Source organism: Dendrobates tinctorius, unplaced genomic scaffold (assembly GCF_039654945.1).
Source record: "Dendrobates tinctorius isolate UK_male_01 unplaced genomic scaffold, ASM3965494v1 ptg000057l, whole genome shotgun sequence".
NCBI lineage: Eukaryota > Metazoa > Chordata > Amphibia > Anura > Dendrobatidae > Dendrobates > Dendrobates tinctorius.
Window position 1 is genome coordinate 26,940,710 of NW_027361725.1, and position 24,089 is coordinate 26,964,798.

Consider the following 24,089-nt stretch of genomic DNA (forward strand, 5'->3'; position numbering starts at 1 on the left):
GAGCCGTCATCATGGGGCAGAAGCTGCGGTCACAGCCGAGGCCTCTGCTCCTCTCTGAAATGAGGCGCCATCAGTGATGTCTGTTTTGGAGGCTCGGCTAGTCCAGATCACCTGATAATGCATCGTACATAAATTCTGATGCATACTCAGTATTAGTTTTCTGTGCTATATTCCTTTGAATGCACAGTGACAGTGCGCTCCCTGTGCTATATTCATTTGAATGCACGGTGACAGTGCGCTCCCTTGCTTGCGCTAAGGAGAAGAGATGACCCGCCAGGGACCAGTCCAGTCTCTGAAACAGATGACGCTTTATTTCATGGTGGGGAAAGCAGCTGTGGCAGTGATTGCAGCCTCTGCTTCCTAATGACGTCCTGTGTGAGTACCCCAAAATAACACTGGGATCCTCAAATAAATGTCACTGGAAGTAAAAAAACACACACAAGCACACAGGAAGTTAGAGTAGAGAGGGAAAGGTAGACATTTTTAACTGAAATATATTAGAAAAGTGATTAGATTATGAATTAAATTTAGTATGAAAGTCACCTTCTTTGGTTTCGGATCATCCTTAATTCTGCATAATATAAATTTTGTCACTTTATAAAAAGCAGTTGCTGATGTGAAGCCTAGCGCGAAACGTGCGTAGGGGTTTTGGGGCTGGACGCTACGCACATGCACTTCTGTAATGGGTAAGCATGATTACCTTTCTACGAAATTCCCCATGTTTTCTTGCACATAGCACTTTATTGGAAAGTTTTTGTATGAACTCCCTATGCTGTGTGCTTTGCACTTCACTTTGATAGTAATACTTGACGGTTAAATGGGAGACTCTTTAGCATGGGTACCTGTTTTGATGCATTCTCTTGGGGCGCTGTAATTTGATTTTTTGGTATCATTGCATTTACCATACATGTGCGGTGTATCCATCCCCTTTATTTTTGTAGTGTCTTATCCGACATCTGATCACATGATTATATTTTGTAATGTACACTTTTTATGCACCTGTATCAATAAAGAGCGAATATTTTTTGACATTATAACCTATTGTATTGACTTCATGGCGTCATACTCCGTTTTCTATGTAGGTCTATATATTTTCAAGGGAGTTGCCCTCTTGTTTATGCCATTATGAACTTCCTTTTTCCTAAGATAGGAAAAAGTATTATGTTCATTATTATGTTGGATTATGTTAAATAATATAAATTTTGTCACTTTATAAAAAGCAGTTGCTGATGTGATGAAGTTTAAATGAGCATATAAAAAAAAAAATAAAAAAAAAAAATCGGTATTTTCATCTAGAAAAAGACGACTTTCCATCTGTATTGTCATCTGCATGGCATCCATTTTTATACCTCAAAAATGAATAACATTTTAAAGAAATAGTGCCCTGTCTTAGTAATGGAAATGTATTCGTAAAAATCGGTTGCTATACAGATGATTCATATGGCATCCATTTTTTTTCTTCTTGCACACCCATAGACTTCGACAGGCGAGTCTGATCTGAAATACAGAAGAGACCGATGGGCGCTGTGACACCGGTGGGCGCTGTGACACCGGTGGGCGCTGTGACATTTCTCACACAGACATTTTCAAGCTGTAATCTAAATAGCTCAATTCCATAACATTGCTCCTAGCTCTCTGTCTGAGGTCGGGTTTATTTTTTTTTTTCATAGACAGCATTTGGACAAATATTACAGTCGTGTGAACACAGCCTGACAATATCTGTTGCAATAAAGCTTATCGTAACACGTAATAGAAGTGGATCAAGCAATAAATTGGGAACATTGGAAAAAAGTTTTCTCCCACCTCTACTCCACATGCAGAGATTCACATCACATATGGGCAGGAGCTGACAGGAGGGGGTGAGAATCCTTAATGCAGTCTATGGAGTGGATGTGATAAGCCACAGATCATAGGGGGAGCATTATGGAGGACTTAACCCTTACCTGTCCTGCACAGGACATACAACAGTACAAGCTGGGAGCAAAGAGGGAGGTAAGGGTTAACCCTCACATACAGAGGTGAGGGACTCCAGCCCTCTGGCTGTGAGTGTCAGTGGGCCACACAGGAACACTCAGGGGGCTGGATGTGGCCCACAGGCCCGCAGTTTGCCCAGGCCTGCTCTGTACAGACCTACAGACCTTCAATCATCGGTAGAGAGAATCAACATGACACAATGGCCACATTGATCTTGCTAGCTGGATCCTCAACAATCACCACCCCTTAGGAGAGAGTGAGGAGACTTTTTTGATGTTGAGATCAGTGGACAGGCTCAAGGACTCCACCGCTCTCAAAAAATGAAATGCACCAACCACAATTAAGGTACTAATTACTAAATTTGATTGCTAAAATGCAATTTATTATTTGGCAGGTATAAATGAACAGATGAAAACCAGATAGCAGTCTATAGCCATAGAGATACATAGATTTGCTGAGGAGCTGTGAGCAAAATGATAGTTTACAAAATCATTGTCAAAAGTTTCCTTTAATATTTTAGATGCATTAGAGCAACAAAAAAATATTTTAGACACTTACTTTGTATTTGTCTAATGAAAACTGAGAAGAGTACCATTCTCGAACATCGGGGCTGGTAAAGTCCAAATAGCTGGAGACACCTGAAAAATAGCTGAAATGTAATGCGTCGTTCTCTAAGACCCTGCCAGTATTGGCTAGACCAGTTTCAGACAAGCGCAAAATGGCTGCATTTCATTGTCATTTTTGGAAAGCAGTAGGACCCGGAGCCCTTTGTTTCTACTGAATTGAACATCCAAAGAACTCTATTGTGGTTCTGTTCAGTAGACCCATGGGGTTATAAGGTATGAGCTTATTGTTCATCGGTTTACTTATCTTTTTTTTCTCCATGATACAGAGCTAATTTTATGTCTGTGAGACAGAAAAGACAATTTTCCAACATGTAAACATTAAAGGGGTTGTCCGGGCTTTTCACATAATCTCAGTACATTTCTGGGCTGCAGAATTATGACAATAAGTAATTTACTTTCTGTCACTAGTTTGCACGGTTTTCTAGATATTCTGAACAGAACGTCCAAGGGGGGGTGATATGGCATTGAAATGAGAACTAGTAACCTCCTACTCTACTCCAAACATGCCCTATATAGCAACAACCCCACCCTCCATAGCTACAGGCCCTCCCTGTCCACATGAACAAGCTCTCACACGGTAACAAATCCTCCCCCTCTAGCAGCCTCAGTGCAGAGAGCAGAGAGCTGCTCCTCCCCCAGACACACACTGAACAGTGATCTATGGAAAGTGAATCTAGTGAGGAGTGAAAATCGTCCTGTATTCTGGGCCACTCCATAATTACAATACATAACTCATTATCAGTAATTCCTTCCCTCACTGTCCCAGGCTGCTGGCAGCAGTAAGAACAGACTGTGTGATGGCCAGTGATGGGGGTCTGCAGCTTCTAATCTGCACAGGGGATGCCAGTCACTGATGTAATCTGTTGTGTGACAAAGCCTCTGCTGTGTGAATGAGACAGCTCTGTGTCACTGGTGTCTTCACACAGCAACAGATTTGGTGCAGTGTATGTGCGAAGCTCCACCAAACTCCCAGAAAGCTCCAGTGACCAGCACCACCCACTGCCCACTCATTGGCTGGCAGTAAACTGCACCAGCACTCATCTTTATCATCATTCCAGCATTGGAAAGAACACAGCAGTAATCCTGTATTTGTGAAAGCAGCACAATACATACATACATACACCCCCCAACACTTCACACTGTTACAGCTGCTGATTGGACAGGCTGTTCCCATCAGCATTTGTGTCATTAGAGACACAGTGCTCACACATACACTGCACCAAATCTGCTGCTGTGTGAAGAGATCAATGACACAGAGCTGTCTCATTCACACAGCAGAGGCTTTGTCACACAACAGATTACATCAGTGACTGCCATCCCCTGAGCAGATTAGAAGCTACAGACCCCCATCACTGGCCATCACACAGTCTTTTCTCACTGCTGCCAGCAGCCTGGGACAGTGAGGGAAGGAATTACTGATAATGAGTTATGTATTGTAATCATGGAGTGGCCCAGAATACAGGACGATTTTCCTTCCTCACTAGATTCACTTTCCATAGATCACTGTTCAGTGTGTGTCTGGGGGAGGAGCAGCTCTCTGCTCTCTGCAGTGAGGCTGCTGGAGGGGAAGAATTCGTTACTGTGTGATGAGGGCTGTTTCATGTGGACGGGGAGGGCCTGTAGCCATGGAGGGCGGGGTTGTTGCTTTAGAGGGCATGTTTGGAGTAGAGTAGGAGGTTACGACTAGTTCTCATTTCAATGCCATAACTGTTAGGGACGGCAGAACGCACCAAATATAAATAATAGGAGGTGCGTTCGCCGCCCGGGGTCCACCATGCGGTAGGTGACAAGACCGCTGCTGGACAATGGCAGACTCGCTAACTGGCAAAGTGCTGCACTCGGGTTAACGACACCCGAGGAGAGAAGGCGGACTCTGTTAAGCCACAGAGTTGCCCTAATACAAATTAGAAATGAGCGCTGGGCCTGTTAACTCCACAGGACCAGCTGGCGTGTGGCGTCGCAGCCGCGAACGCCAATAAATGCTGCTACTGCAGCGCGGCGGTATCTATAGCCGCTAGACGACGGCGCTGGAAAGCCGGACACCGTCGGACGCTAGTGTACAGTGCGGGAAGCACCGTGGCGCATAGCTTGCCACTAACTGGAGCTGACTATCACCAACACTCTGTCACCATTCGTATTATCAGAGGGAAGGGGGTTTCAAATAAGTCAGTTACCAGACACATGCATCCATCACCTTACACAAACAGCATAATAGTCTACACTAGCGCAAGGCCGAGCCGCCATGCGGGCTTTTTTAGCCATGCGCTTCCGGGACCTTCCAGTACACTTGGAAGGACCAATCAGATCCGACACAGGACCTGAGCATGTGACCCCTGCTCTCCACTGAGAGGTCATCTTGTGGGCATGCCCAGTAGCACGGCGAGAGGACTTATCCTCTGTAGCGGTTCCCTGCAGAGCAGTTTACGCTACCATTGCTGCACCAGAGGTGGCAGCAACATCCAGGCTAACAGAGCGAGTCTGAGCAAGATGCCTGGATTGTCGGGATTGCTGAGCAGGTCCCTGAGCGGTCAGAGGGGAATGGGAGACTGCTGGATGTACGACTCTGGATTCCTGTTGTGCAATCTCAGGAATCTGACGCCTAACATTACCCCCCCTCCTAGGGCCCCCCCCCCTGAGCCTCACTGCGCTCAAAGGCCACAATAACACCCCCCCCTTGGACGTTCTGTTCAGAATATCTAGAAAACCGTGCAAACTAGTGACAGAAAGTAAATTACTAAGGCTGAGTTCACACGTGGCGTTATTTTCGCGTTTCCGCAGCGGTTTTAACCGCGCGATTTTGCCGCGAAAAATAAGCATCCCACGCATTCCTATGGGATTCCGCAATGCTGTGCTAATGCTGCGGTTTTTACCACGGCCAAATCGCTTCGCGGTAAAAACCGCAGCATGCTCATTAATTTGCAGAATCGCGGCGATCCCGCACCCATAGGAATGCATTGTTCCGCTTACTTCCCGCATGTGGCTGTGCACACCATGCGGAAAGTAAGCAGAACATTTGCGGATGGTACCCACGGTCCGGAGGAGAGGAGACTGTCCTCTGGACTTTGGGTACCATATCCCTGTAAAAAATAGAATTTAAAAATAAAAATATTGTTATTCTCACCCTCTGACGTCTCGCGCAGTCTTCCCGCTTCTCTTCACACTCTCGTTCCCAGTAGTCCTTTGCGAAAATGCCCACGATGGCGTCCGTTCTCGCGGGATCGCGAAGTCTCGCGGTCATTCGCACGACGTCATCGCGAATTACCGCGAGACATCGCGAGAACGGACGTCATCGCGGGCATTTTCGCAAAGGATTACTGGGAACGCCTGCGCGGGACGTCGGAAGGTAAGAATAACACCATTTTTTATTTTTTTTTACATTCTATCTTTTACTATTAATGCCGCATAGGCAGCCTCAGTAGTAAAAAGTTGGTCACACTCGTCAAACACTATGTTTGACGAGTGTGACCAACCTGTCAATCAGTTCTCCAAGCGATGCTACAGATCGCTTGGAAAACGCTAGCATTTTGCAAGCTAAATACGCTTGCAAAATGCTAGTTTTTCCGCGGGAAAATCGCGGGAATTTAAAATGCGATTTTCCCGCGGACTGGAATTCCGGAATTCTCGCGGTAATTTCCGCAAGAGTTCCGGTACGTGTGCACTTAGCCTCATTGTCATAATTCTGCAGCCCAGATATATACTGAGATTATGTGAAAAGCCCGGACAACCCTTTTAAGCTTATATTAAATCATATACAGAATAAAAAGCATTTGCACCATGATAAGTTAAAGAGGTTGTCTGGTCCAAAACAATAAGTCTGCAGTCACAAAGAGTCATGAATCCCCCAATGCACGCACTGTGAACTGCGGGGATTCGCTGGTTTCAGACCCAGGACTGGAGGGTATGTATGAGTTATACATACTCCTGGCCAGTGGGCATGGCCTCGCTCCCCATACACTTGTATGGAGCGAGGCCATGCCCTCTACTAAGGCGCACCCACTGGCCAGCTGAGTGTCTAGTCAGGGTGGCCTCAGCTCATTACAATGCCATGGCCACTGGTCAGGAGTATGTATAACTCCTACATACCCTACAGTCCTGGGTTGGAGACTGCAGAATCCCCACAGTCCGTGCGCTGGGGGGATTCATAAATCTGCAGTCACACAAAGTGACATATGTACTGTGACTGGGCCCCTTTGAAACTGAACCACATTCATTATGTCTGCCACTATTATGATGCCCTTCAAAAGTGTGCATCCCCCTGATGAAGGCAACATGCCGAAATGCGCGTTGGGGAGGACACCATTCAGGTCAAAGAGAGAGATCCACAGCATTTGAGTAAGTACTACCATTTTTCCATATTTGGACGGATAATTATATACTTATACTTTGGTCTCCTGTCTCTTCTCTATTGATTTAGTTGATTGTTGTATGCCAGCAGATTTTTTTCACTATTTTTGACATGTTTTATGATTCCAGTAATATTGATTTCCCCTACACATTTTGCACTAAGCACTTTATCAATAGGTCTTTTATTTAATATAAAGTAAATGTATGTGCACTTTATTTGAGGAAAATGTATACTGTGATTGGCACGATACCCTTGACCTTATATTAAGACTTTTTTCTTTTTTGGCCAGATTATGTACATTCTGAATGTGCATCCTTGTTTTTAATATATTTTGTATGTAACATTGATTGGGTGTTCCCTTGTTGTTCCTGTACTTTATTACCAGTAATAAATATTATCTGATTATTCACATTTGACGTTATGGTCGGCTCTTTCTCTCTTGGTTGCTTCTTCTGTGACATTTCGACTGTCGTTTTTAGCGACAACAGACTGTGGCTAACAGTCCTGTAGACTGTGAGCCCTTGTGGGCAGGGTCCTCTCTCCTCCTGTACTTATGTGTGTCTTGTATTGCTCATGTTTGTTGTACTTGTCCATATTTGCCCCTTTTCACATGTAAAACGCCATGGAATAAATGGCGCAATAAAAATGTATAATAATAATAATAATAATAACAGTCCAGTTTGCACAGGACGGGAGAGGGTTGTCATCTGGTGTTATATGATACTTATCAGTACTTATATATACTGACACCATACCGCTGTGAGCATTCCTTTTATTGTGACACCTTACTGCTGTGAGCATTCCTTTTATTGTGATTCTTAAGGATAATAAAGTGATAACAAATATGGCTGTTTAAAACCAACCTAAAGTTATGCTGAAAAGACTATACTCCAGTGTCATGAGTGTGTTAGATGCTGCAAACAGTTGCTCTGTATCTGGCTGCAGAAGTTCTCTGTGTTCGGCATTGCAGATGCCTTAATCCTTCTGACTTTTGGACCCAGTGGCAACCTCACTACCTCTCTAATTGACACTCCTGGACCTGGGTGTTTATAGACTCTCAGTCTGCTTTAGGGAGTCTCTGGTGATATTCACATTTTTTCCTTATGAAGGCTTAGAGTTATAGCAGTCGACTTACTTCCTCTCTGATGCTGTTGGAGGACGTTTGGTGTTCTCTCTCTGGAGTCTGCTCAAGTTAAGTTGCTTCTCCTTGGCTGTCTCCCTTCTCTTTAGTGTTCAGTGGGGACTGACCAGTGCTCATTTCCTCCCTTACCTATTCACGGCCTAGCTCTAGGGATATACAGGACTTAGGTTCCTGCTCAGAGACTGGTATGCAACCAATATAGGGACGGTAGGGGAGGCAGGATGCTATTAGATCTGGGTCTCCATTCCCTCTATCCCTAGCGTTTGGGCTTCCTACCATTCTTGTTGCACTTAGTCTTCCCACAGTGTCTGTGACATCCAGTGCTCTTAGCACCAAGCTGGTTTGGAGTTTGTAATTTGCAATTTGAGGGGCAACTGAGTGGACACAAGCAAAACCTACGACCTCAACAATTACCTGCATCTCTGTCAGCCAGAGTTTATAGCAAAATGGGTACAAGTAAGTACACCTTAGAGTTAATTAAACATAAAATAGGGATGGATAGATAAATAGGGAAAAAAGTAATAAAAAAATTATTTTCTGATTGGGACTTTACATTTTCTGAATACTTGCATTGCCACATTATTAATTATTGCTTGAACGCTCGATTACGCAGATTTCGCACCTGGCCAGCAGTTGCCTTCAAAGTCCTCTCCAGTTACGTTCTTTACAAAATAACTCTTTTCTTTGGCTTCTGTGTATATGGGATACTTTGGATCAACTTTTATGTGAGGATCAGATATAACTACCAGCTGTGATAGAAAAGAATATGTAATTAGGATAAATATATAACATAGGTAATTGCAACCAAAGCAAAACCAAGGATCAAAACTATGTTTGAATAGAAAATATCACTAAGGCACTAAGCCTGGTTTACACAGCTTTAATGTGGCCATATTTTTAAAGAGTTGTCCACTACTAGGACAACCCTTTTTTCATTCCCCATGTTTGAGCCTATAAAATAAAAACAATTATTCTCACCTCCTGTGCCGGAGCTGTTTCAGCAGTGTTGATACTCGTGTTCCCGATGTTCACATGAGGTTGTTATGACACGTGAGACCAGAGTCATTGTCCCTGCCTTCAGACCTTTTACTAATCAAGAGGAGGTGAGCGGCAAGCCGCAGCACTCACAAAATCTTGATTATGCACATGTCCGAAGGCAGGGACAATTATGCCAGTGATGATTGGGTGCAGAGCTCATGTGACATAATAACCTCATGTGAACTTTGGGAACGCGAATGCCGACACTGTTGGAACAGCGCTGGCAGCGGAGGTGTATGTAAGGTAAATGGAGGGCACAACTAACAGAATGTATATACAGTCATATGTAAAAGTTTGGGCACCCCTATTAATGTTAACCTTTTTTCTTTATAACAATTTTGGTTTTTGCAACAGCTATTTCAGTTTCATATATCTAATAACTGATGGACTCAGTTATATTTCTGGATTCAAATGAGGTTTATTGTACTAACAGAAAATGTGCAATCTGCATTTAAACAAAATTTGACCAGTGCAAAAGTATGGGCACCCTTATCATTTTCTTGATTTGAACACTCCTAACTACTTTTTACTGACTTCCTGAAGCACTAAATTGGTTTTGTAACCTCATTGAGCTTTGAACTTCATAGCCAGGTGTATCAAATCATGAGAAAAGGTATTTAAGGTCGCCACTTGCAAGTAGTTCTCCTATTTGAATCTCCTATGAAGAGTGGCATCATGGGCTCCTCAAAACAACTCTCAAATGATCTGAAAACAAAGATTATTCAACATAGCTTTTCAGGGGAAGGATACAAAAAGTTGTCTCAGAGATTTAACCTGTCAGTTTCCACTGTGAGGAACATAGTAAGGAAATGGAAGAACACAGGTACAGTTCTTGTTAAGCCCAGAAGTGGCAGGCCAAGAAAAATATCAGAAAGGCAGAGAAGAAGAATGGTGAGAACAGTCAAGGACAATCCACAGACCACCTCCAAAGACCTGCAGCATCATCTTGCTGCAGATGGTGTCACTGTGCATCGGTCAACAATACAGCGCATGCATAACGCCTTTTTGTATGACCAAACAACTCAATCTTTGTTTCATCAGTCCACAGGACCTTCTTCCAAATTGTAACTGGCTTGTCCAAATGTGCTTTTGCATACCTCAGGCGACTCTGTTTGTGGCGTGCTTGCAGAAACGGCTTCCTTCGCATCACTCTCCCATACAGCTTCTCCTTGTGCAAAGTGCGCTGTATTGTTGACCGATGCACAGTGACACCATCTGCAGCAAGATGATGCTGCAGGTCTTTGTAGGTGGTCTGTGGATTGTCCTTGACTGTTCTCACCATTCTTCTTCTCTGCCTTTCTGATATTTTTCTTGGCCTGCCACTTCTGGGCTTAACAAGAACTGTACCTGTGTTCTTCCATTTCCTTACTATGTTCCTCACAGTGGAAACTGACAGGTTAAATCTCTGAGACAACTTTTTGTATCCTTCCCCTGAAAAGCTATGTTGAATAATCTTTGTTTTCAGATCATTTGAGAGTTGTTTTGAGGAGCCCATGATGCCACTCTTCATAGGAGAATCAAATAGGAGAACTACTTGCAAGTGGCCACTTGAAATACCTTTTCTCATGATTTGATACACCTGGCTATGAAGTTCAAAGCTCAATGAGGTTACAAAACCAATTTAGCGCTTCAGGAAGTCAGTAAAAAGTAGTTAGGAGTGTTCAAATCAAGAAAATGATAAGGGTGCCCATACTTTTGCACCGGTCAAACGGTCAAATTTTGTTTAAATGCAGATTGCACATTTTCTGTTAGTACAATAAACCTCATTTGAATCCAGAAATATAACTGAGTCCATCAGTTATTAGATATATGAAACTGAAATAGCTGTTGCAAAAACCAAAATTGTTATAAAGAAAAAAGGTTAACATTAATAGGGGTGCCCAAACTTTTACATATGACTGTATGTGTAAAGGCAATAGGTTTCACCAGGGTATGCAAAAAGACATACAATAGAACAAGAAAGAGATCAAACCCATGAAGAGGGTACACCTCAATTACACAAAAAATATATATATACTGCATGTATTATACAAAATTGAAATTTTTATTATTCACAAAAAATAAATATATAAATGACAGAACAAAACACATACAAGATAAAAACAATTAAAATTGCATCTATATGCAAAGAGGCTCAAACTAAATGCCACACCTTAATATAAAGGTTATGGCAAACCACACAAGGTTCCCAAAAGAGGCGCTACATAAATAGAAATGACTGGCTTGAAGAATTTATTCCTGAAAATAAATATAGATACACCACCAAAACTTATATAAGTCTCATATGTGCAAAGGATGCATGTGCAGAGAGATGAAGTATGACACAAATGATGGTAGATATACAGTACCAAAAGGGTCCAACAGCATTTGTGGTTGAAAATAATTAGAAAAATTCCTAATTGATAAGAATGAGACAGTGGTTAACCCTCTAAGAGGGGCCTGTTCACTGAGTCAGATATGAAGGCCACATTGGAATTAAAAATATCCAGGAGATGGTGAGACTTAATGTGTGTATAAAAACACTCAGATAAACTGAGTAAGATCCAGGGCAATGGTGTGTCCCAGGATGCAAAGAAAGCCAGCAGCGCCACAAAAATGAGGAGAACCAATGTGCGGGATGAGATCCCACGCATATCGCCACACAAGGGGTGGCTTCCTCAGGGAGAAAATAGCATAATGTGTTGGCGTTCTGAATCCATATATACTTTTTCTAAATAATTAGTGCATGGCTCACCTGTGAGGAGGAGGTGAGAGTCAGCGTTCAAGGCACACGCTGATGCACATGGAGGAGACTGGCCGTGGCCATCTTGTGTACAAAGAGCGTGCAGCAATAAAGTTTAGTAAAAATGCTTACTGCGCATGCAACGGTTCGTCAGACACAGATCTTAACATGGTGCCGTCATCTTGTGTATACAAAGGTGCAACAATAAAGTCTTGTACAAATGCCTACTGAGCATGCGTCGTCTCCTCAGATACAGATCACGCAACCATTTTATTCATATGAAAGTAAATGGGCGAATTTTTTAGAAGGAGAAATGTTGCACGCATAGATCTTATAGAAATATATTAAATATTATATATTATATGCGCGAGCGCAAAGAAAGGGCCTATTAAACCTTTTTCAATAATAACACAAACAACATCTTACTGCGCATGCATCAATTCCTTGAATACAGATCTTGGCATAATGTCACCATCTTGTGTGCACCAAGGCACATCAATAAAGTCTTATGCAAATGCCTGCTGCACATGCAACAACTTCTTAGAATAGAGATCGCGCAGACATTTTATTCACAAAAAATTAATATCCAAAATTCATTAAAAGGAAAAACGCGCATGCATTAAAAAAAAAAGAGAATATAGGTAATTCTGGGCACGAGTGATGTTTCCATACACTAGGTAATGACACCACACTGCTGCTGGATCAACAGCTGCCCACAGTGGGTGCCCCACAGAAAAGGAGAAATAAACCAATTAATGCCCTCATAAAGTTAGCATAGATCGTATAAAAATATATTAATATTCTAGATATTCCATGCGTAGACACACAAGAAAGACCTGTTTGACCTCTTTCAGAAACTAATGCAAAAACACACATCATGTTGACATAGACGCAGAGGAGAAGCAATTGTGCACATAGAAAAAAAGAGAGAATGAATCTGTAACCTTATTTTGCCAATCATGAGCTTGGAGAAAGCCGAAATGACCTAAACGCAAGTGCAAAAGTGATGCAGATATACCCATAAGAATGGATATCTGACCTTCACATAGTCACCCATAGGTGTAAAAATGAGTGCATGGAAACCCAAAATCAATTGAGTGAAGAAAGTTAATCAAATATGTCAAAAAAGAAGAAATGAGAAAAAATTATAAAGAAAAAGTTATGCATATATATACAGTAAGATCAGATCTCATACTTTGCACTGACGAGAGCCAACAGCTCGAAACACCGTGTCTGCAAATTGAGATTCTGATTTGGCTTGTATCCTAAGTCATACTACAAGACTCGTTAAAGGGTTGATTGTGACTTGTAGGATCGCTACTACCAATAGGTGGCGCTGTAGAGTAAAAGTCCTCTTTCTTTCTGAAGAGGCAATTTGCATATATATATACACAAATTCACATATTCTCAAAACATGCCCTGCACTAAAATGAATTTATGAGCCATCATCACATGGTAGAGTGATGAACAAAATCCCAACAGTATGAACATTGCATTAATATAAATATATTGGTGTTAAATACAAGTCAGCATGAGAACGCACATCAAAGAGTACAATTTTCTTTATTATATTAAGGATTATGAAAAAAAGGAGAAGAAAAGGCACTCATTAAGTCAGAAGGCACAGGCAGCAGAGGTGAGTATAGTTGTTTTTATTTTATTGGGCTAAATATGGGGAATGAGCAGTGACTGACATAACAGTAGGCAACCCCTTTAACGTCTGTATTTTGGGTTCTGTTGTAGTCTAAGGCCAAGTGAGCAGACTTACAAGATGTCAAGGTACTGTGGCCATAAAGTGAGGGCTAAAATGCATGCACATTAGACAATCTAAAACTATCCTAAAGACAGGCTTTGGCCAGGATAGGATAAAGCATTCAGCCATCAGGAATCTCATATATAAACGGGAATGAGGATGAAAGACCAGGACTGCTGTTGCACCTGTAGCCAGAGTTTAAGTCAGTGGAGGGAAAGCTGGCAATACCTGGCCCTTGGGATCTTGGGTGTCCACCAAAGAAAGAAACAATTCAGGCACTGAGCCTATAAGAAGAAAAAGGGTTGGCACTCACTGACCCGTTAAGAAAGTTCCTTTTATTGGTTCACATTAAAATATGGAAGCAGGAGAGTCTTGTGTGGTACATATGTGGTAATGGCAGGTATGCAGTGGCGAGACGGATTGAACTTTAGGTAGTAACTTTTATAGACTGATGCCGGTAGGGCTATCCTAAGCAACCAAACAAAATAACAGAAATAGTCCTCGCAGGGACCCAATAGACCCAATACAAGCGAACACTGGTAATGAGAACACGACTACTCTGGCAACGGCCGGTCACTATAGGGCCGCGGTATGGCCGACTACGGGTCCTTAGTTATTTTGTGTCACTTATCCGTCTTGACGTCCCTTGGCGTCCTGGACGATGGTGCTTCGGCGTCACAGCCGCTGGGCCCAGCTGCTGAGGATCTGACGTAGTCTTCGGGTGTTCCGGTGCCCAGGCGAGGCAGGGGCACAACAGGCCCTAGAAGAGTTCTTTGGCGGAGTGTCCCCCAGCAGAGGCAGCGGAGTACCGCCCGGAAGTGGGAGAGTTGAGGCCGCAGCCCCCGAACCGGGGCGGGCAGCGGCGGTGCTGAGTGGCGGTTGGTAGGCCACCGGCGTAGCCAGCGGATGCACTAGGGGGCCTGTGGCGGGCGACGGCCCGGCCCTTGCCACGGACTGGAGCAGGGCAGTGGTGCTGCGGGCGGCAATGGACAAGCCGCAGTCGGGAGTGGAGCAGTAGCGGCTGCGGGCAGGCCGCAGCCGCAAGCAGGAGCGAGGCGGCAACGGCCGCGGGTGGCCGCAGCCGCGAGCTGGAGTGAGGCGGCGACGGCCGCGGGATGGAGTGAAGCGATGGTCTTCTGTCGGTCGGCTCAGCGCCGTCTCCCTGCAGTCCACCGTGAGACTCCCTCCTGTCGCTGTCCTCCTCTCTGGTTACTGCTCGTGGTTCTGGCTCCCTGGCGCTCCCACGGTCTCCTGCTCCTTCTCTCCCGTTCTGCTGACTCATTCTGACTGGCGTCCTCCGCCCCATTTATATAGGCTCCTCCCCCAACCGTCCTGTCAGTCTCAGCGGTCCATCTCCTAACTCTGCTCCCCGGAAACAGACCCCCTAGGAACCTAGATGACGGTCCCCTTGTTTCCGGCCCGGACACTCGGCGGGGGCTCTTCCTTCTACACATATAGACCGTTTTGCGCCTTCAATGGGTCCTATTGTATTTTTTGTATTTTGTTTGTCTAGCACTTGTGGTTAGAGTGGATTTGTTCCTTTTTACATGAAACATATTAAAAGTTAGGGTTTCTTCTAATAATATCCATCCTTGCTGCTATTATTTTTGATTATTACTATCAATACTGTGGTAGAGCATCTCACTCAGGTGGACACAGAGGTATAAACGGAACACTGTTCCTTTAAGAACGTGCTTGGTTTATTGAGGCAGCATAAACCAAGCAAAGGAAAATAATCACAGCCCTCTGGGCAAAACAAAATAGAAAGGAAGAAAACAGTGCTTTTCCTAGCAGGGTTCAGCCTGCTCACGTGTATAGTGTCCACGGTACAGGTCCATAGCATGCCATACTGGCACAAACACTTTCCTGAAGTGTTTCCTCTGCAGGTACACTGCACACTGCTGTCTTGCAAAGCCCGCCAGTTAAACCCTGGGACCATGTGATTCCTATCCATCATGTGACTGACCACATGATTATGACATCACACAGGTTCTGTCAGTACATGGGGGTGCATGTGGAGATAAGGTGGGAACCCTCCTACCCACGCTATGGATGCCCACATAAAACTAGCCCATATACGAAACTTTAACTTAACCCTCACAACACGTAGTGTGCTGGAGGAAAATACTCTCGTTTCACATCACTGCCGCCATTAAGCACAGTGACACATATCTCCCCTCCATTACTTTACCAGTGACTTTGTCACAATACTTTAACCAGCAAGGGGACTTATTGTCTCCTGTAAGAGTAGCTCTGTTGGTTATTTGTACATTATTTGTTAAATGTAAATTACTTTTAGTATAAAAGCCTAGTGGACCATAGACAGTACACACTGTTGCCCACAATTCTTCAACGTCAATCTGTAATACTTCCGTGGATGCTTACCTTGCGTCTTTTCTCCTGAAGTCTCTCTTGCATCTTAACAGGGTTAGGAAATGTTTCTGGATCCCATGTAAAGTATCGCTTTCCATCTGTGTGTTCAATATCTAACCATATAACATCATAAGGGATATCGTTATCATCAAATCCTGAATCTACGGCTTCAACATCTGCCTCATCCTCATAGTTCCATCGACACTGGTGATAACCCAGAGAGAAAAGAGGAGGAAACATCTGGGTACCTGTGAAGGCATAGAATTTTGTTGTACGGCTATATACCTCATTTCAGTAAGAAAATTCACAATTTATGAATACTTGCCTGTTAGTTGAGAATATTGCTTAAAAACGTCACAAGGAGTAGGTCCATTTAACAAAAAAAAGTCCACGACTCCGCTCTCTGACATCCATCTGATGTCTTTTTTGGGTACAGCTTTTTGCTTCTGTAGATCTGGAGTTGCCAAGTACATAGGAGGCTGTAGATCAATACATGTTTCATATTATATAACTATATATGCTGTATCAAGTAACTAGTAAGGGTTATATACAACCATCTGCAGTGTTTTATTACTACATGTGCAAACATCCACAATTTTTTACTTCTATTGCTTCGTTCTCTGTCATCTGCAATAAAAAGATTAAAGTGGGTACTGGGCACGTAAACACTATACCTGTCACACTTCTGATGGAAGCAAGACGGCGCACGACAAGACAGATGTGAAACGGAGCTCTGTCAGTGGGGAAAAAAAACAAGAGCACCCCTGATTTAGTCCCGCTCCACGCTAAGCTCCCCTGGCATCCCTAAATGGGTTCTCTCACCCTATGCGGTGATCATGTTTCTTTCCCTGTCTTATCCTAAGTATCACCCTGACTAGTGAATAAGATAGCAGGAACGCTAGTCCTGCTTTAATGTAAAGACACAGAGGGGAAACATACAGGGATAAAAGAAAACCGCAATCATACAAAATACTCACAAACAAATGAGTGAAACATAGTTAAGGAGCTAAGGCAAGGTACGTGGCCCTAGCAACTTCACGATCAGAATTGTGAGGCAGTGAATGGTGTCACAGATAGGGGTCGCTGTTTGTTCTCCCCAGAATACACATGGAAGCGTAGTAAGGCCATGAGGGGGAATTGTAGTCACAGGTGTAGCTGTGATTGCAATGGTGAAGCAGTGACCCTTGTCACAGGTAGGGGGTCAGTGTATGTTCTCCCCAGGTTGTGCACGCAGGTGTAAGAAGGCCATAGGAGTGCATGGCAGTCATGGGAGTAGTGGTGGCTGCAATGCAGGCTAGAAATATAGTAATAAAAGTGTTAATTTTGGACATTCTAGTGTCCAAGACAGATGTAGGGGAAACCTGCTCTGGGATGTTGTGTTGTGAAACAGACTGCAGGATGGTAGTCGTGCAGTCCGTTTCATTCCAGGCTCGGGTTTTCCATGTGGCTGAAGGTCACAGGTTTCTTTGTTAAAAGCCCTGCAGTAAAGGGTTTGGGTGTCTCAGGGCCAGTTTCAGTTTGGTGTAGGTGACAGTGAACAGCAGAGGTTCTGCAGAGCTTTGTGTGTGTGAAGGCACACAAGACAGAGTGGAGCCAATACGCCTGGCACCCACAGTGTACACAGCGGTGCTACCGTCCACGGTAACTGGTCTTGGAGGTGGAGGTCTTGTGCCCAGAGGTGAACCAGATGTAGACTGTCCTGTGCCCGAAGGAGGACTAGCATGTGTAACAGCTGCAAACTGAGAGATATCAAGGACTGTGTACGGCTGTAAGAGACATTGATAAGGTGGTGCAGTCGCCAACGGCTACGGGTCAAAGAGAAGGCCAGCGTATTTAGTGACTGTAATCTGAAGGATATTGTGTACTGTGGAAAGCTGTTAGAGACATTGACACGGCGATGCAGTCACCCACGGCTACTGGTCAAGGGGAAGTCCAGCGTGTTTAGTGACTGTAAACAGAAGGATGCTGTGTAGTATGTAGTGCGGTGAAATGGACACTAATACTATGCACTGAGATTATATTCACTAGAGTGAATTTTGGACATTTAATGCTGTGAAGAAACACATAAAAGGAGTTTTGTGTTTGAACTTTGTGGATCACTGACTCATCATTGCACTACAGAAGTAATCCAGGGAAAAGAGCGAGCTAGAGCGCCCCTGGTGTAAGGGACAGGGAAGGAGCCCCTGGTCCAGAGAAACCTCGCAACAGAGTCGTGACAGTAACTCTTCCGATGTTTCAAATATTTAAGAGACCAGTGTAAAAAGCGAGACGCGATAATCTTAGCTATCTGGAATTGGAGATTCCCACTAACAATGACTGGGGAAGGTGGTGGTGGAGATGGTTCTGAGAAAGCAATATATTTTTTGAGAAGTGATCGGTGAAACACATTATGTAAAGATCTTGAAAGTTGGTGGCAAAGCAAGGCAAAATGCTAATGGATTAATGACAACAACTAACTTATAGGGGTGAATGAACCTGGGTCCTAGTTCCCAAGAAAGAACCTGCAACTTAATGTTCTTTAAGGACAACCACAACAAATCATCCACACAGGTTCAGTCCCACCAAACATCTACGATCAGCAATACTCTTATATTTGTAACTAACAAATAAAGTTGCACTCTGTAGCGCTTACAGCATGTGAACATGAAAAATATGAAATTTGAATTGCATTACTGCTCTAGAAAATAGGAAAAATTAACAATGATCAATGCATACATTGGCCAATTCATGTGTACCTGGCAGCCACGATAAGGCGATTTTCTCTGCTGAAAACTATCCTAAGGCCAAAAGCACACATTCAGCATTTGGTGAATTTTTTTACCCCAGTATTTGTAATAAATGCAGAAGGGGTGTAAATGTTTCTATTATGCTTTTCCTCTGACCGTTCCACTCCTGGTTTTGGCTTACAAATACTGGGGTAAAAAACTCACTAAATTTTGAATGTGTGAATGTGGCCTTATGTGTTATGAATGGGTCACCGAGGAGGATAGCAGGCCAGACTAAGCCACAGAAAAACAGAGAGGTTGGTAACTAAGCAGATGCAGACCCCTGATCCTGTCCACATAACTAGCAGTAGCCGTGGAGCATACCTACGATGATCCTAGACGCCTCGGCACAGCCAGAGAGCTAACTAAGCCTAAAGCAAGAAAGGGTGAATCGAAACTGCCCCAGAGCAGACCCCAAAGGAATAGATAGCCCCAAACATATTGTCAGTGAGAAAAGATGAAAACACAAACACAGGCAGAAAAATAGACTGAGCAAACGATGGGGCCCACACTGACTAGACATGACAGTAAAGGAAAGACACTGTCTGCAATCACGCAAAAAACCCTGCAAAAAGTCCAACAGGTCTGATGCACAAAAACACTGAAGTCGCACGACTTCGCCCCCCACTATATCAGCATTCTGTAGTATTCTGAAAGCAAACCAAAAAGAGACCAATATAAAAGGGGACAAAACAAACTGGCACATGTAGTAACATATGGGCTGTGATTCAGCACAGCCCCAGACGGAGCTAGCTGACCCGCACAAAGCAGAGATAAACAAAACCAGATGAAATGCAAACAGAATAGCAAATGAACCACTTAGCTGAACATGCAGGGAAAGAGCAGGAGACATCAGACCTCAGGAGGCACAGGAAGAAAATCAACAGCAGGGATAGAGGGAGGCCGCTGTCTTAAATCCCAATCAGAAACCCCAGATCTCCAATCGTCTTCCTCATTATCAGGTGGCAAGCCTCTGTCAATCAGATCAGCTCCACTACTTACAGGGTCAGGAGGCGCCGCCATGGGAACTACTGGCTCTACAAACCTCTTCAACAAGGATTTATGGAACACGTTATGAATCTTAAACGTAACTGGAAGAGCCAAACGGAAAGAAACGGGATTAAGGATTTCCAAAATCTTATAAGGTCCAATGAATCTTGGCTTGAATTTTGGAGACGCAACCTTCATAGGAATATTCTTTGAAGACAACCAAACCATGTCACTCACTTTAAACCGGGGACCAATGGTCCTATGCCGGTTGGAAAACCGTTGAGCTTTTTCCTGAGAGTGGGACAACTTATCCACCACTTGGTGCCAAATCTGCTGTATTCTCTCTACCACAGAATCCACACTTGGGCAGGCAGAAGATTCCACCTGCCCTGAAGAAAATCGAGGATGAAACCCAAAGTTACAGAAAAAGGGCGACATCAAAGTGGCAGAAGTAGCCCTATTGTTTAGCGCAAATTCGGCCAAAGACAAAAATGAGACCCAGTCATCCTGATCAACAGATATGAAACATCTCAAATAGGATTCCAAAGTCTGGTTTGTTCTCTCAGTCTGCCCATTGGTCTGAGGATGAAATGCAGAGGAGAAAGATAACTGAATTCCCAGTTTGGAACAAAAAGCTCTCCAAAATCTGGAAAAAGACTGGACTCCTCTGTCCGAAACAATGTTCTCAGGAATCCCGTGCAACCGAACCACCTGTTGTAAAAACAAGGGCACTAACTCAGAAGAAGATGGCAACTTTGGGAGTGGTACAAGATGGACCATTTTAGAAAATTTATCACAGATCACCCAGATAACAGCCATTCTCTGAGAGACAGGAAGATCAGAGTCCATGGCCTCCTGGGCACCGGCAGGGGCATCAACAACCCACTAGAACGAGAACAGGGCTTGGACCGAGAACAAGTCCCACAGGACTGCACAAAATTCCTGACATCACGAGATAAGGCATGCCACCAAAAAGACCGACTCACCAAATCTCTGGTACCAAAAATACCTGGATGACCAGCCAACGCGGAGCAATGAATTTCAGACATTACTCTTTTCCTCCAAAGGTCAGGGACATACAATTTTCCCATAGGGCAACATTCAGGTTTGTCCTCCTGAAATTCCTCCAGGGCACGTCTCAAATCGGTTGAGATGGCGGAAAGAACTACACTCTCATTTAGAATGGTAGAAGGCTCGGTCACATCAAGAGAATCCGCAAAGAAACTCCTAGAAAGGGAATCCGCCCTAACATTCTTATTGCCCGGAAGAAAAGAGACCACAAAATTAAAACGCGTGAAAAGCATGGCCCACCTAGTCTGTCTAGGATTCAAGTGTTTGGCTGATTCAAGATACATCAAATTCTTGTGGTCGGTGAAGACGACAATTTGATGTCTAGCTCCCTCCAACCAATGTCTCCACTCTTCAAATGCCCATTTCATGGCCAACAATTCCCGATTCCCCACGTCATAGTTACGTTCAGATGGGGAGAATTTTCGAGAAAAGAAGGTGCAGGGATTCATCTTAGAAGTCACCGGATCTCTTTGGGACAAAACGGCTCCTGCACCAATCTCAGAAGCATCTACCTCCACCTGAAATGGGAGTGAGGCATCAGGTTGCCGTAGAACCGGAGCAGAAGTGAATCTCCGCTTAAGCTCCTGAAATGCCGAAACTGCCTCTGGAGACCAATTCACCACATCAGCGCCCTTTTTGGTCAAATCAGTCAGTGGTTTAACAATACCAGAAAAATTACTTACAAATTTACGGTAGAAATTGGCAAAACCCAAAAACTTCTGGAGAGCCTTCAAAGAAGTGGGCTGAACCCAATCATAAATGGCCTGTATCTTGTCCGGGGCCATTTCAATAGCCGACGGGGACAAAATGAATCCCAAAAATGAAATCCTCTGTACACCAAAGAGGCACTTCAATCCCTTTACAGAGAATTTTCCCTCAAAATCAGGTACACAGTCTGGACATGTTCCACATGAGAATCCCAATTACTGGAAAAGATCAAAATATCATCCAGATAAATGATCAAAAACTTATCCACAAAGTCCCGGAAAATATCGTTCATAAAAAACTGGAAGACAGAAGGGGCATTAGTGAGCCCAAAAGGCATCACCAGGTACTCAAAATGTCCCTCTGGAGTATTAAACACCGTCTTCCATTCATCCCTGTGCTTGAAGCGAATAAGATAATATGCCCCCCTGAGGTCAAGCTTGGTAAACCAACAGGCACTTTTAACTCTGGAAAATAAATCAGAAATCAGGGGTAACGAGTACTGATATTTAAGAGTGATTTTGTTAAGGGAACGATAGTCAATACATGGCCTTAATGAACCATCTTTCTTGGCCACCAAAAAAACCAGCACATAAAGGTGAAGAGATGGTCTAATATGACCCTTCTTCAACTACTCCTTGATATAAGATCGCATAGCATCATGTTCAGGTACCGATAAGTTGAAAAGCCGACCCTTGGGAAATTTACACCCGGCCATTAACTCAATTGCACAGTCATAACTCCTATGAGGAGGCAAAGATGCAGACTTACTCTCACTGAATACATCAGAAAAATCAGCCAAATAGTCAGGAACATCATAAGACTGGGGAGAGGTGGAGAAAACAGGAGTCACTAAGAACACATTGACAACCCCAACTCACCACAGACACAGATTTCCAATCTAAAACAGGATTATGAGTTTGCAACCAAGGGAAACCCAGAACAACAGTATCATGCAAATTGTGCAACACCAAAAAATTTACAATTTTCTTGGTGGTCCGGGGCGACCTGCATTATCACCTGAGTCCAAAACTGGGGTTTATTCTCTGCCAAGGGAGTAGCATCAATACCCCTCAAAGGGATAGGAGTCCGCAGGGGTATCATGGGAAAACCACAACGTTTAGCAAAGTCCAAATCTATCAGATTCAAAGCTGCTCCTGAATCAACAAAAGCCTTAGCGGAAAATGTAGACAATGAGCAGATCAAGGTAATCACCAAAAGGAACTTAGGCTGTACACTGCCCACCGCAAATGTGTGAGCAAAACGCTTTTCTCGTTTAGGGCACACGTTCACGTAAACGCCAATCAATTTGAATGGCCAATGACATAGAGTCGTCAAGACCAGAGGGAACAGAAAATTCCACCATAACATCTTTTACGGTTTATGCCAAACCCTTCCGAAAGACAGCTGCTAGGGCATCGTCATTCCACTTAGTAAGAACCGCCCACTTTTTGGAATTTTTGACAATATAACTCTGCAGAATCCTGACCCTGGTTCAATGCCAATAAGGTTTTCTCAGCTTGATCAATAGCATTAGGTTCATCATACAACAACTCCAAGGCTTGAAAAAACGCGTCCGGGTGTCAAAGAAAAGGCCCAATCCTGGGGATCGCCGCGTAGCAGGGAGACGACAATTTTAGCCTGCTGCACAGAGCTCCCCGATGAGTTAGGTTTCAAAGCAAAAAATAATTTACAATTATTCTTAAAATTCAAAAATTTAGACCGATCCCCAGAAAACACATCAGGAGTAGGGATTTTTGGTTCAATAGCAGATGATTGAGCGAGATAGGCAGAAATTCCCCGCACTTCAGCAGCGAGCTGCTCAACACGGTCAGACAATTGCTTAGTCTCCATTTAGACAAAAAATATCCTCCTACAGCCCCAGAAAAAAAAAAGAGGAAAAAATATATGAAAAAAAAAAATTCTTGACACTTTTTTTTTTTAATTCTTTCCTTCTTTAGAGTACCCCTAGAGTCTACAGTTAGTGTTAGGCGTCGGATTCCTGGCACTGCACAGCGGGAATCCAGAGCCAGACATCCTGCGGTCTCCCATTCTCCTCCAACCGCTCGGCCTCCTGCTCAGCAATCTTGGCGAAACAGGCATTCCCCACAGACTCGTTCTGTGAGCCTGGATGTTGCTGCCACCTCTGGTGCAGCAATGATAACGCAACCTGCTTTGCAGGGAACTGCTCTAGAGGCTAAGTCCTCGCGCCGTGCGACTGGGCATGCCCGCAACTTGTCCTCTCAGTGGAGAGCAGGGGTCACATGTGAAGGTCCTATGTCGGATCTGATTGGTCCTTCCTATAGTACTGGAAGGTCCCGGAAGCGCATGGCTATAAAAAGCCTGCATGGCGGCTCGGCCATGCGCTAGTGTAGCATATTATGCTGTGTGTGTATGGTGATGGATGCATGGACTGGTGTCTGACTTATTATGAAACCCCTTCCCTCGGATATTACGAATGGTGACAGTATGTTGGGTTAGTCAGCTCCAGATTGTGGCAGGCTACACGCCACTGAGCCTTCCTCACCTACACTAGCGTCCGTCGGTGCCCGGCTCCTCCGGCATCGTCGCTTAGCGGCTTCAGTT

The 24,089-nt window shown here is 44.0% G+C and overlaps 1 protein-coding gene across 1 annotated transcript in view; it reads right to left on the minus strand.

Annotated features, from left to right (window-relative positions):
* GANC (glucosidase alpha, neutral C) overlaps positions 1-24,089 on the minus strand; it is a 202,049-nt gene that overhangs the window by 56,848 nt on the left and 121,112 nt on the right. Inside the window, exons 11-14 of the mRNA XM_073577850.1 lie at positions 16,298-16,451; positions 15,985-16,220; positions 8,709-8,835; positions 2,533-2,612 (exon numbers count right to left, since the gene is read on the minus strand). Coding sequence (XP_073433951.1) covers positions 2,533-2,612; positions 8,709-8,835; positions 15,985-16,220; positions 16,298-16,451 — 597 coding nt within the window. The remainder of the gene's footprint in view (positions 1-2,532; positions 2,613-8,708; positions 8,836-15,984; positions 16,221-16,297; positions 16,452-24,089) is intronic.